Source organism: Lycium ferocissimum, chromosome 5 (assembly GCF_029784015.1).
Source record: "Lycium ferocissimum isolate CSIRO_LF1 chromosome 5, AGI_CSIRO_Lferr_CH_V1, whole genome shotgun sequence".
NCBI classification, from domain to species: domain Eukaryota; kingdom Viridiplantae; phylum Streptophyta; class Magnoliopsida; order Solanales; family Solanaceae; genus Lycium; species Lycium ferocissimum.
Window position 1 is genome coordinate 29,534,904 of NC_081346.1, and position 14,980 is coordinate 29,549,883.

At 32.8% G+C, this 14,980-nt stretch overlaps 1 protein-coding gene across 1 annotated transcript; it reads right to left on the bottom strand.

The window, feature by feature from the left end:
* Positions 1-74: 74 nt before the first annotated feature.
* Positions 75-2,093, bottom strand: LOC132056664 (UDP-glucuronate 4-epimerase 2-like). Its single transcript, XM_059448950.1, has one exon. The coding sequence runs from the start codon at positions 1,592-1,594 to the stop codon at positions 347-349; it is 1,248 nt and encodes a 415-aa protein (XP_059304933.1). The 5' UTR covers positions 1,595-2,093; the 3' UTR covers positions 75-346.
* Positions 2,094-14,980: the final 12,887 nt, after the last annotated feature.

Sequence of the window (14,980 nt, forward strand, 5' to 3'; positions counted from 1 at the left end):
TGCAGATCGACTTGCACGCGATGAAGTACTAAGTAGCATTGCCACAATCATGAAAAAGTGGAAGCACATTCTAATGGGGACAGGAAAGAAGGAACCACAGTTCATTAACACTAAGTAAGATGAGTAGCATAATAAATCCCCCTAACTGGAAGTAATTAATACATCTGATCAAAGAAAAAAGGAAAAAAAAAAAAAAAAAGAAGAAGAAGAAGAAACTTCGTCCATTAAAAAATCAAAATGCCTATACAAGCGTTTGATGTATTCCTCGTGGAAAACCACACACACTCCTGTTTCCTGTTCTGGGTAAACATCTACTTGATCAGCTAGCTAGACTCCATCAATAAGGTCACCAAGAATTCTTCTTTTCACTTATTGAATAGTAATCAAGATACCAATTAACAAATTTCTGTAACCCCATCTGCAAATCCGTTGTGGGTTTATATCCAAATTCCTTCTGAGCATAACTGATATTAGCATGAGTAAACATAACATCCCCATTTCTTGGCAATGGCAAGACATTTCTTTTAGCCTTTACTTTAAGCAATTTCTCCAATATGCTAACTAGCTTAGTAACAGGAACAGGTGAAGTATTCCCCAAATTAAAAACTCTTAATTGTGCATTCTTTTTCTTCTTTCCACCACTTCCTGTGCTCTTTTCTGCTGTATCCAAAGCCCCTAAACAACCCTTCACTATATCATCAATGTAGGTAAAATCCCTTGCTACACTTCTATTATTGGAACCTTGAAACACTGAAATCGGCTTTCCTTTCAGTATGTCCTTCGTAAAAAAGAAATATGCCATATCAGGCCGTCCCCAGGGTCCATAAACAGTGAAGAACCTCAACCCTGTAATTGAAAGCCCATAGATATGGTTATATGTATGTGCAATCTCTTCACCAGCCTTCTTAGTAGCAGCATATAGACTTGCTGGTTGATCCGTTCGATCTTTTTCCGAGAAGGGTACTTTGGTATTAAGCCCATAAACAGAACTAGATGATGCCCACACAATTGCAGGCTGTGGATTAGCTGATTTGCAGGCCTCGAAAAGACTAACGAGGCCTGCAATATTACTATGGACATAAGAACCAGGGTTCTTCATTGCGTAACGAACACCTGCCTGTGCAGCTAAATGCACTACGTGTGTAAATTTCACAACATCAAAAAGCTTTTTTAGCAAATGATTGTCATTTATATCACCTTCAATGACAAAAACTCCGTTATTTTCCAACAGTTTCTGACGGGCTCTTTTTAATGAAATGTCGTAATAGCTGTTGAAGTTGTCGAGGCCAACGACTCCGTCACCACGGCGTTTGAGGGCAGCGGAGACGTGGGACCCAACGAAACCGGCTGCACCGGTGACGAGGATGGAGAAATGACCGGAACGGGTACGGGGACGGGCAGATAATTTGACACGTTTTTCCCATTTGGGGCTACTACGACTATTAGTACTACTACCCCGTTTGATCACCTTGAGATGAGCATTATTAGATGGAGGAGAGTTTTGGAAACATATGAAAAGAAGGGTACCTGCAAAAAGGGTTGTCCAGAAAACAAGTTTCGTTATTGAATATGTCCATCTACGGTGCTTGTCCATGTTGGTTTTGTTTTTTTCTTGATTATCTGATGGCTAAATTGGGAGTAAAAATCTACAATCTACAATAACAAGAAATGGTTTTTGATGGCAATAAACATTCATTGTCCTGAGAACATGGAGAAAATCTTGAATCTGTAAAATGGGAATATCAAATGGTGGCGCTAGCTATGCAAAACAAGGAGAATCAAGAAACTAGGTCTGTGCAATTGTGCGTTCTATAATATGGGGAATGGGATATATAGGTGTGTCTTGAAAAGCGGGTCAGGAATATGAAAGAGGATAACAGAAAGAGAGAGACAAGGGGGGGTAGAATATGGAATAAAGAGAGAGGAATGAGTGTGCAAAGAGTCAAAAGAAGAAGAAAGGGTTTCTGTAAATGTGGGAAAAAAGAAAAGAATGAGAGACCGTACATGGATATGGTAGAGGGAGGAGTATCGTCAGAGTTTTTTATCAGCAAATTGGCTCCAACGGTGTAGCCTTGTCCCTTTCATTAGTTCTTGCACTATTTGCTTCTGCTGTTTTTTAATCCTTACAAATTTCATGAAAGATATAGTTGAGTTTTTTCCTTCCACTAACTCCTTTATCATTGTCTCTTGATTTTATGAGTATCATTGGTTTATAGTGACTTATTTACTTTCATGTTTTTATTTTTATAATTCTTTGATTTGTTTGCCCGCATCCGACCTTTCCTATGCTTTTTTTTTTTTAAGTCTTAGGAAACAGCCTCCTACCTAAAGTAGGGGTAAGTTTCTCTATCCTTTCTCTGCATTTCACGTCATGGGATTACTCGACAGTATGTTGTTGTTGTAACTCCTTTGATCATTGGCCCACTAATTTTGAAAAGTTTACAAATTGCTTTTTTATTTTGAAAGGCCGTTTGAGATGATTTGATAATGTTCTATGTTGACCTCTAAATAGCATATGTTTTTAAGTGCAAAATTTTATTATAATGAAAGTGTTAAAAGGTTATGAGGTAAAATTAAATATTTAAATAAATCAAGAAAGTTATCTGAAATGATTTATGATCTTTTGAAATTCATGCAAACCTAGTAAACAATAGATTACAATCTTTTATGCTGATGCACAATGTTGGACTTGGGAATAAGGTGTTTTTTTAAAGAAATAATTGAATGTGTATGTGAGTGCTGCTACAAGTTGAAGAGAATTTCAATCATAAACTAGTTGTGAACAATATTCTCAATGGAAAGGACAAAGACCGTTGCAATATGATAAGTTGATAAGGACGAGTGCTTCCAACGGTCACCTGAATAAGGGAAACTTCAAATGACGAACAAGTCTTCTTTTGGATGAATACTGGATTTGTTACTAATACTTATCCAAACAAAATATAAAGACATCTAACAATTAGAGTTAATGACCTGGAACTCCGCTGAATCACGACAAAGCCAAGTATACCATTATTCATTTATAGAAACTAAACACCGCTAAAAAATAAAAAGAAATTAAAATTGAGATATTGATATCTATATATACAATCCTCAACTGTTAGATGTTAACCAAATCAAAGTGGGCTCAATAGCGCATTCCGCATCAAAGAAACCAACAGCGAGTGGATGGTCACCAATCTTCAAGATCTTGAGACTTCTCATCCGTTCTCCTGAGTCCTGATTGTTCCATCAGTAAATCCGAACTTCTTCCTCGCCCTCAAGGCGGTCCTCATGGACCTTGCCCATTCATCACAGTTTTTCCTTTCAACTGCATATGTGTTATCAAAATCTCAAGATTGTTATTAGAGGTTATATAGTACGTAGAAATTAATAGTCTTTCGTTTGTTTGTTTCGTCACCACTACCGCTCCCGGCGGCAGCAGCTATGTCTTTACATTGTCTCCTGTCATTGGCATGTCACTCCAAGTTCCTTATGGCTTGACTCGGCCTTGGTCTGATACCATGCTGAAATGCAAGCAAACGGTGACCAAGTATGAAAGAATAGTCGTGCTCTCTTCTATTGATTTAGAAGAATATATGTAAAATACATCTATATATTATATTAAAAGCATGAACTCCTTAACTTATTAAAAGTTAAATTACCTAAATACCCTTATTAATTTAAAAACCCTACTATTAATTAAAGAGAAAAAAAAAGAAACAACGCTTAGCACCAACACAACAAATAAAAAGACGCCACTCTTAACAATAGCCTTGTACGGTTGGAGAAAAAAACGAAAAGATGTTACTCTTAGCAAATAGCAATAGCATTGCACGGTTGGAGAAAGGAGGACGCACAATCACACATAGGTCTCCTAATGAGCAGCCATCATTCCATGAATTTTGGTTTCATTATACTATTTCGCTTTCATGGTAACAAGTTATTAGCAGAGTCAAACAAACATTAAGGTATATTTTTTTATTTCTAAAACCATAACCAAACCAATTGGTTTTTAAATGTTAAAACCATTCTTTGTTGGTTTTTAAAAAAAATAACCAAACCAAGTAAAATAATAACCAATTTGGTGTCGTTTGCTTGTGATTACAAGTCTACATTCTTCTCTTCAAATCTTTTTTCATTTAGATTTTTTAGAGGAAATACTGGTCTCTTAAGAATGTAAAAGATTTTACTTTTCTATGCATCGACTTATTAGATACTTTGTTGATTTCTACATATTCTTTTAAGACATTCTTAAAAATAATAATCAAAATTAAATTAATAATTAAAAGGTATAAAATATCTTTAATTATTTCTGAAAATTTATTATACATATAAATAATTATAAATTTTATGTATATAATTATCGGTTTGGTTCGGTTATTTATTCGGTTATTTTTTACTATAACCATAACCAAACCAAAAAGGAAAACAAACCAAACCAAATGTCGTTTTTTTATTGTGGTTAAATTTTTGGTTTTTTGGTTTTAATAAATACATTAAGGTATATTTTTTATTTGTTTATTGATGTTTTCTTTGTTGGTAAAAAATTCGATGGAATTTGATCGTGTGATTACAAGTCTATTGGCTCTTCAAATAATTGTTCATTTAGATTTTTTAGCCTGGTCTCTTCTAAGAAGTTCCTATCTTACTGATACTTTGTTACTTCGTCATTCAAAAATAATAATCATGTACTCTCTCGATCTCAATTTATGTGGCACTATTTGATTAGGAATAGAGTTTAAGAAAGAAAGGAAAACATTTGAAATTTGTAGTCCATAATAAATCTTAGATATTTGTGTAGCTGTAAATTATTTGATAAAGTCAAATTGTTTCTAAATATCATTTTAGATTTAATTAACAAGGAATGTGTGCTACAAAAAACTATATAATCATTTTTAGAGTTAAACTATATAAACTTTGACTAACAAACATGTATTTTTCTATGAGGACAGAGGGAGTTCTATTTTGTTAAGTCTTCTCCATTCTCTAAAAAGTCTTGTAGAATACTACTAGATATGATTAAGAAGTTGTTAGAACTGAGTGCTCATCCATGGACCACAAGTTCTGTGGTTGTGATGTAACTCATTTTCTCTCTAATTTTGCCAAAACTAGACAAGACAACTACTGTATAATTAGTACTAGCAAGTAGCAACCAAAACTTAAAGACTTAGTCATTGTGCAAATTGACTTAATCATTGAGAGGAATTATCCACAACCACAAAGTAGATTTTTTGTGTTGTAATTTAAGGCCTCTAAATATTTGACCAAAGTATATTTCGATCCATTCTATACTCTATAAAGATTGTATCCGTGCTTTTTAAGTCCTCTTTACAACTCTTATTCAATGCAATTTGAACCCAATTCACAAGTTAGAAAATAGCAGAAGAGACAACTAAAACCATCACTATCTTGGAAATTTGTTAGAAAAAGATGCAGAAAATTTCTAAAGTATGCGTTACGCATAGTTCAATCTCACTAACAAGTCACTTCTCTACTCTCTCGTGGGACAATTGAATGATCAGTGTTTTGATATTTTGATAGAATCTTCCTAGTATAATATATACGCGCCAATTGATGTTAAGTTGGTGCCTAGCCTCAACTTGGCCTGAACCTGTTTTTAAAACATCCAGCAAATTGGACATGTATTATGTTGAAAATTTGTATTATTATTCTATACCTAAAGAAAATAATGTTTTAAAAATAATCTAAATGTAACCTATTTTCAATATAAGGAGACAAAAATACATATTTTTATAAATTGTAGGTTAATGTGTTTAGCCATATATTATAAGGATCAAAATCAACATTTACGCATCAAGGTGGACTAAAAATTTGTTATTTACCAGAACTTAAAAGATATCCAATGCTATTTTTTTGTTTGTTTTTGGCGCATAGAGTAGAGAAGGCTTGGCTCGGCAGTGAGAGCAACAAAGATTCAAACTTATATATACTACGGTTCGAATTGTAACTTGAACTTCTTTCTTCAAAACATTCTTAGTTTTACTTTGCTAATGAAAATAAAAGAGACTTCCGTTCGAGTTTGATAATGTGAAGTAAAAAACTAGGAGGAAAATGATGGTTGGGTTATATAGGACTCTGACCTGCAATCACCACGTCATTCATCTTTTTATCTACCATATAAACAAATATTAGAACATTAATTAAAAAAACAGGACAATTAATTTAATTTCTAAAACTATTATCTAATCTACAGACTACGTACACTAGATGCTTAAGAGAAAGGGCAAGAAGTTAAATGGAATTGGTCTTTTGGGCTAGCTAATCAAAAGTCTACCTAAATACACCATTTTATTCAAGTAATTGCACGGTTTGTCCTTCAAATGGACTGTCTTTAATTTTGCCCTTCAAATGGGCTGGTCTTTAATTTTTTCCCTTCGAACTTATGCTTATAGGAGCATGAGTTCTTTAAAGACATTGACATAACCTGTGGATATTATGATGTGTAACTTATGCCCCAATAGGCATAAGTTCGATTTTGAAGGACAAAAATTAAAGACTAGCACAAAATAGGGACAAAAGAGCAAATGACCTCATTTTATTTGAAGGTTGCAAAAGATAAGAAGACCAAGTAAATAACAAGTTGCAGAGGCTGCAGGCTTTGTGAAGTTTGGCCCAAAGAGATCGTGAGCCTTCGTATGAGCAGAATGCAGACTATCCAGAGTTCAGTTACAGCTTTGTCCCTATTTCAATGTCAATCATTAACCTGATTTATATTAATTGAGAAATGTGTTTTTTTGAGGGCATGGGATCCATGATTATGATTTAAATTTAGTGGATTAACTTTTAAATTTGTTAGCATTAAACTCGTGTAATCAGGGGCAGATCCATTAAGGGTCGTGAGAGTACCACGCCACCCGCAAGCTTCGGCCGAAACCCTATGTATATATACAAAAACTATATACAAATATTTGAAGTGGCACCCTCACTACAAAATGACCCGCTGGTGCCAGTGGTGAAGGGCTTTGTTTTCTTCTGTCTGGTCGCAGGATCGAATCCTAGCGGCTGGACGCTGCACTTTATTTTTATTTTTTTACGGGTAACAATGCAACTGGTAGTACAAAACAATTCCCAATTTTCCATTAACTTTATATTCTCTTTTCTTATTTCTATAATTGTTGTTGACTTAATTTAATTTTTTAATCTTTGACTTTTTTATTTCTTAAAGTTGAAAACATAAGTTTCCCTCTCTTCCTTCTCATCAAAAAAAAAAAAAAAAAAAAACCTCTCTCTCTTCTCAATTCTCATCAAAGAAACAAACCCTTTCTTCTCAATTCTCATCAAATAAACAAACCCTCTTCATGAAGTACAGATTAGAGATTTGAGTTACCAACTCGATACTTTCATATTTCATATGCGAAGTGGTAATCCCAAGTTCTCCAACTTGCAAGGAATTCGTGATTTGGCAAAAGTATTGGTTGAGGCAAATCGTGTGGATACTTATTCACTTGTTGATTTACTTGTGAAATTAACTCTGATCTTACCTGTTGCTACCGCAACTGTGGAGAGAGCATTCTCATCCATGAAGCGGATCCAAAATGAAGTGCGGAATAGCATTAGTGATCAATATTTGAATGATTGTTTAGTTTGTTACATAGAGCGTGATGTATTTACAAATGTAAGTAATGATGTCATCATTGATCATTTTCAGAAGATGAAACCTTGTCGAGGACAATTGTAAATGAATGATGGATATTTATGATATTAGTAATATTATTGGAAGTTTTATGTTTTTCTCTTCTGTATATTGCTCTAAATAAATGTTTCATCGGAAAAGACGAATAACCCGAATCAAAGCCCGAAAAGACGAATAATCCGACCCGAAGCCCAAATTGATTGAATGACACATGGCACCCGGAAACTTCAAATCCTGGATCCGCCTCTGCGTGTAATGTTATAAATTATAGGTTCGGGTACAATATTTGTTTAGATTTTAGAGGGCTTTTACATAGATATATTTATACTCTGAATCGAAAGTTATGGATTCAAACTCTTAGCCGAAAGTCTACATCTGCCCCCGTTTATAAACAGTTCTCAACATCCTAATTTCCTTTGTTTTTCAATATCTCAGTATTCGTATTGCCTTTTGAGAGATTTTATTGTGTTTGAAATATAAAATTTTACCAAGTCAATTTCAAATAAGAATAACTAGCTATTAAATAAGGATTTACAAATTTCAGTTTTACGTGCAAACATAGTTTTTAATCTTACAAGTTATTCATCCAGAGAAATCATGGGATGCTGCTACATAAAATTCTACATGTTTATAAAAAGTTCTACATGTTTTATCTTCTTTTTTATTGTCACTGGGTGGAAAGGCATATGACAATATGTACACATCATAAACTGGTGTAATTGACATTTTCTAACACACTTTGCGGGGAGAATATATAACAATATTTAAATTAAACGTAAATTTCCCTTAAGTAGAATCGAACATGAAACCTACTGGTCTCAGCACCTGCATGCCAAATATACTTTTGTGGAGAAATTCCTGACCACTAAACTCATTATTTGGGGTTGGAAAGCTCATCTTAATTCTATCTTGTTCAATCTTTTTAAAACTAAATTAAGAATTGAGAAGAAAAAATCGAGCATAAAAACTGATTTTTTTCTATACTAAAAAACTGATCGTGAGATTCAAAATTGTAAAAATGCGACTTGAATTTTAATTTTGAATCAATGTATTGTTCATTTAGCACTTGTTGAAAGACAAAAAGTCATTTAAGTATATTTTTAGTTAATTTATCAAAACGCAGCTCTATAATTTATAGTTTAATTTACTCTGTTTTAACTAAAAGTTCAAACCAAAATTAAAATATTTGCAAAAATCAAGAATCAAAATGGAAATAATACCCAATGAAGAAATTAGCTTTTCATAAGTATAGAATAATAAAATATGTATAGGAATAAAAAGGACGAATGAATCAATTCTTGTCTAAACTTTGACAACACAGCATGGCTGAAAAACAAAAAAGCTGTGATCCTTAATAATTAGCATGCCTTTATTTGCATGAGATGCAGTTGATAGGCAATGTAAGGACAAAATCTTTTGACAATTTACTTGGAAAATGGGGTGTCAATTAGGGTCATATCGGATTGACCTATAAAAAATAAAAAAAATAAAAAAAATGTAGTGCCCTATTAGAGGGGAAAAATATCTCAAGTTAACGAAATTCCAAAATCTGAGGTTGATTTTTTTTTGTAGTCTTCGCAATCATGACACTTCATTTGATTGCCGAAACTTTGGTTAAATTTCTCCCTCACCCAAACTGTAGCAACATAGAAAAGAACAGAATAGTTTAGTGATATTAGTGAACATACCGCACATATAATGTATAGGGGTGTATATGGATTGGGTTGGTTCGTATTTTTTAAATATCAAACTAAGTCAATTGCGTCGGGTTTTTAAATTTATAAACCAAACCAAATCAAATCAATAAAATTCGAGTTTTTCAACTTCGGATTTTCTCGGGTTATTCGATTTTTTCGGGTTGTTCGGGTTTTTTCCCGAAAAACTCTTCATACAAAACATATGATTTTTACTTCAAATATTTCTTTAATCCTAGTAAGATACAACTATATAACTAAGGTGTTTCTTAAGAAAATAACAAAAAATGTGAGATGGATGATGACATCGTATTAAAATATTCAACAAAAAAGATAATAAAATCGGTTAAAATAAGTATTCCTAATTAATAAGCCTTAAAGAAAATGACTTTAATCTAAATACTAAGTTATGCTAAAATGAGTACGGCTAATATGTATTAATTACATGACAAAGAAAAAAATTAAGCTATATATTTTTACGCTCTAAACCAATTATGCAAAACTAAAAAATAGATATCTAACATTACCGTCATTCCTTGTGTTAGAATTGAATTTTTTTCGTTAGCATTAGTGTTGAGTTGGTTTTGATTTGGACTTTATTTGAGTTACTAACATCCATGGGATATAAAACTTATTGGCATTCACAATTCTAAGTTCAAGCTTAAAATAATATAATAAGAGACAAAAAACTATGAAAAAATTTAAGAAATATTTACAAATTACATCACAAATAATTTTTTTATGTATAAAATATTTTAAAAATCGAATATACGTAATGTCAGGTCGGTTTGGTTCGGTTTGATTTTTTTTAGCTAAAATCAAACCAAACCAATTATGGTCGGATTTTTTTTTTTTAACACCAAACCAAGTCAAACCAAATCATTAGTTGAGTTTTTTTCTCGGTTTGAGTCGGTTTATCGGTTTGGTGCGGTTTATCGGTTTGCTTTGTACATCCCTAATAATGTACATTCAATTGCTACAACCTTTCTCCATTTCCGGGCATATTCAAGATTTTGATTAGGGCTGCTTATCGGGCGGATTATAACACTTAACGGTTTGGCTTATCGGTTATCGGCTTTTAAATATATAAATCCGCTAGCCAACCGATAAGATATCGGTTGGTTCGGTATCGGGCTAGCAATTATTGGGTGGTTATCGGGCGGTGTATAGGTTAAATTATGTAACAACTATCACTTTACAATTCATAAGTTCCAGTGACTCTTAAAGCTAAACAAGTCGATTCAAAATAGAAACAGATCAGGCCAAATCAAAGTTCTTGTTCTTGGTAATACAAAAGCATTATGAGGAGTTAGCTACACATAAAAAAATTATAAATTTTATTTACCAAAAAAAAATATAGTATATATAAATTTTAGTGTATAAACTCTCCGAGGATTAACGTCGTAAACTTCATCGAAGCGAAATCATTTGTAACTTCAAATCAGGCATGAAAGCAAGAGAACCAATTCATTTGATATGTTTAAGCACAAACTTTCTATAGTACCAAAACATAACAAAGACGAATGAAGAAAGAAGAAAGAGGAAAGACATCCTGGATAATTGTTTCTGATTTGTTTGCCTTTAGCAACACTCTCGTAGTTGCTGCTCTTTAGGGAAATTAGGTTCCTAAGGCGTAAGAATGGGGTTGGGCTTTAGCTTTAGACTTGTGCTTTAGGTTTACAATATATATTTTATGTGTTTAGGAGTAAAAATATAAATATGATAAATTCTTAATGGGTTAACGGTTCTTTGTTATAGAAAATTGAAAATCCTTTCACGGATAGCGTTAATAATAAAATTTTAACCCGTTCCCCAACAGCTAATCCGATAACCCAACACCAATAAGCCAACAAGCCAATTTTGCAATTGGGTTATCGATAACGGTTCGGTTTTGATCGGCCCTAATTTTAATGTGATGAATTCAGCTTTGACTTTTATTAGTACTAAAATTTGCTATATTTAAAAATATAAGTTTGAAATATTATTTTTTTAATGATTTTTCTCATACATATATATACCTCTTATCCCCTATGTAAAAGATGAAGACAGAATCACCTCCTCCGCTCTTTATTGGAGGGTGAAACAGGATGAATGATTAAGGATTCTTTCGGTTTAATCACCCTGATTAATGTCTCTTTAGTCACTCACAGAAATAGTAAAAGCTCTTTTTCAAATTACACGTCCAATCTGGCCTTACAAATCACTGCCTTATTTAAAGGTTGTCATTGGGATAAACTTTAAAGTTTAATTTAATAATCTTTTCTTTTCCCAAAATGTTCGATCTAAATATATATTACGATTGTTGGATCCTTCTAAGGTAAGACCAAATATATATAGTTCGATAAAACGTGTGAGTAACATATTAGAGGGATAAAACTCGTGAACAATGTATATTAAATGGATCGATATTGCAATTTCTTTCTCCAAGTATTAATGCTACGTGAAAGTATATGATATGAACTCAGTGATTTGAAACTATGATAATTTGAAGTTGAAGTTTTTGTTTGGACATGCAATTTGAATTTTTTAAATTGTATTTTTTTCGTATACATAAAAACCCACAAGTTGTGAAAACCATCAAAATTTTTTCAATTCTTATAAATCTTACCAAATGAGCAAATCATAATTCATAACAAAATTAATACGCTATTAGAAGGCCTTTCTAAAAAATACAACATCAACTGATCGAACTTTAGTTCAATAAAAAGGAAAATTGAACATGAGTTGTATAAGTATATGCCGTTGGTAAATGGTTGGTAAAATTAAATTTGTTATAAATATACTACTAACTTGCAGATCTTTTACTATTTGATATAAATGGTTGGTAAACATGGTTGTTAAATATATCTACCAACTTATGAATTTTTTTTTTAACAAAATATAAATTTATGAGTCAAGTTTTACATTTAAAATAATTTGAAACCATGATTTGGAAATCATACCTTTTGGAGAATATGGGATTTGAAATTATGATATAAAATTGAAGATGAAATTTTGTGCAAATTACATAAATAAACGCTGATTTGAAAATAAAATTTCATAATTTCATATCGCATGACCAAACACCTACTAAGACATGTTTTTGCCAGAATATTAATTGCTGGTTCAAATATAACACTTCCCCAATTATTTGAGTAGTAAAATTCAGTAACATCCTCTACTATTGCTCAAAATTTAGAAGACCTTCCTCCTAATTCATTAGGCTGACCTCCTAGTTTTACCAATTAACTTCCATTCTGCGATAAATTTAATCATCTAACTACTATTTTCAGAAGAAAGAAAAAATCATAGAACTAGAGAAAAAAAGTTCACATCCAGTTGCTTCGTTGCTTCCCCTACTGGCTAATTGATCTCGCTCTCATATCCCTTGTCTATCCTCAATTTATTCCTTTTTCTCTTCGTTTTTTCCCTCCCTTTAATTTATTATATCTTTTTAAAGGAGAGTATGTTGATTAAAATACACTAAAATTATGTTGATTAAAATGCACTAAAATTCACTTTGGCAAATTTTATTGTTAAAGATGGGAGGCTTTAGATATATGTTTTAAAAAAGAAAAGATGGAAAGGTTCATTGAGTTTTAGCAGGCGTTTAGTCATAGAAATCAAATATTTTTACTAGTTTCGAATTTTTTGAAGTTTTAGTTGACGACGGCTTGTGTTTGGTTATTGTTAAAATATCTCACATCGGTGGTTTAATGGATGGTAACTCTTTTGTATGGTTGATTTCATGCATAAATTTCCCCTCTATTTAGGGTTGAGTTAAGCCCCATGATCCATTTCTTTAGATGACATCGGAGATTATTGTTTCCCGATAGTGGGCCCCATATTAAAATTGTCCACGCACTGTGTGTCAAAGGTTAAGCGTCAGAATGTTAAATTATCCCGCGTGGTAGTTTAAGAGATGGTGAATCCCTTATATATGTCTTGACAATACTCTCTCTTCCATTTCTTTACGGTTATATTTTTTGCAAATGAGAGGAGAGCATTCTATTTGAAATTATGAAAACAGAGTTGAAAAATAATTTATAAACTGTTTTTCACATTCGGAACTCATCTTCGAGTTGATTTGAAATTTTCATAGCCAAACATTGATTTTCAAATAACGTGAAAAATATTCCGGTTAAATAATTTTTATGGCGAAACGGGTCTTAAGTAAACTCTGAAGATTAATGTGAAGTTTTTCATGTATCCTGGCCATTCCGCAATAGAATTTCTCTTCAAAGTCTTGGGTAGGGAAAGTTCCAAAAAGGCTTTTGGGCCAAGTTTTCTACCATCAAGTAGGCCCACTATTTGGCGCTGCAAAGTGGCGCGTCAGACCAAACGCCACCGTGGAGTAGAAAGTGTACCCAAAAATGTTGTACACTGTATCCGTGGTTTGCGCGACATTGTCTACAATTTGGACACTCCAATAAAAGACCCGCGCTTACGTCACACGTCAGTTCACGCGTGGGTAAGTTTGATTCGTGTCTGGAAAAAAGGCACAAAAAGATACCGTGTGCTGCGTCTTTCTGACTAACGAAATATCACAAAAAACCGAGTTGATTTAAAAGAAAATTTTGGGCCCATTTCTCTTTTCAAAGAAGGGATAAATTAGGAAAATCTCCACTGCAATAAATTTGGAAATCAAATTCTTTTAACTATTTTAATACAAGTTTTTGGCAAGGAGTAAAATAAATTTAAGTTGGCAATGAGACTATTAAAATTTAAACACTGGTACGTATTTGAACTGTGGTTGGACAGTATTTATCGGTTTACAGGTGTGTGAAATCCTTTTCCTTGCAGCAGAGTGTGGCTTTATGGCCCACAATATATACGACTACAATTTTCTGGGTGGTGGGTCCTTTTTCATCGTTCATACATAAAAGACATGAACATAATTTAATAGGGTGACGAGTGACCGCGCCATTCGCTCCGTGATTAACCAAAGCCCTACATTGTACTTTAGAGGGACAATCGATCCTATGCTACAAAGTCTACACATTTCACTTCATGTGGTCCTGCCCAGCCCCCGACTGTAAGCTATCCATCTCTTGCAGTTGGACCATTCATCACTGCCACTAATTCATTACAAGTCAAAAGTGCTTCAGTTTTCTAAAGTTTCGTATTTTTTTTTTCTTCAAAAAAAGAAAATTATTACATAAGTGATTGGGAAGTGAAATAAGAATATAGTATGATTTGGGCCTCTAAATATCATGTGAAAAACTCACATAAATGTCACTAGATTGTAAGCCTAGCGCAATTGTTTGTCTGTTCTTTTACCAAGGGAAAGAGATAATGAGAATCAAACTCATTGTGTAAAATACTTATTGTTATGACTAGACAGACTATTAGCTTTGACGGTGTTCCCATTATTTAGTTTTTTGTGTGTTCTCAATACAACTTCGTCACTATATATAAACAATAATTTAAATGCGATCCGATGTATTTCTCTGTAAAAGAAAACAATCTATGCTTCGGTTTTATTTCTAATGATCGTGCCAAGTTGGTAAGTTTAATTAGTCCTCGTGTTCTATAATTTTTGTCAAAACATCGGTCTTGAGTATTTCCATTTTCATTACTACTATAAAGTGCACTACTGCTTTCTGACTTTCCATGAATACAAGTGTGAACTGAGTAAAAATTAAAGCATACATGAAGTGGTACAATTGAG

Bases quoted from the DNA above. Each gene is read 5' to 3' on its own strand.
- LOC132056664 (XM_059448950.1), bottom strand. From the start codon at position 1,594: ATGGACAAGCACCGTAGATGGACATATTCAATAACGAAACTTGTTTTC.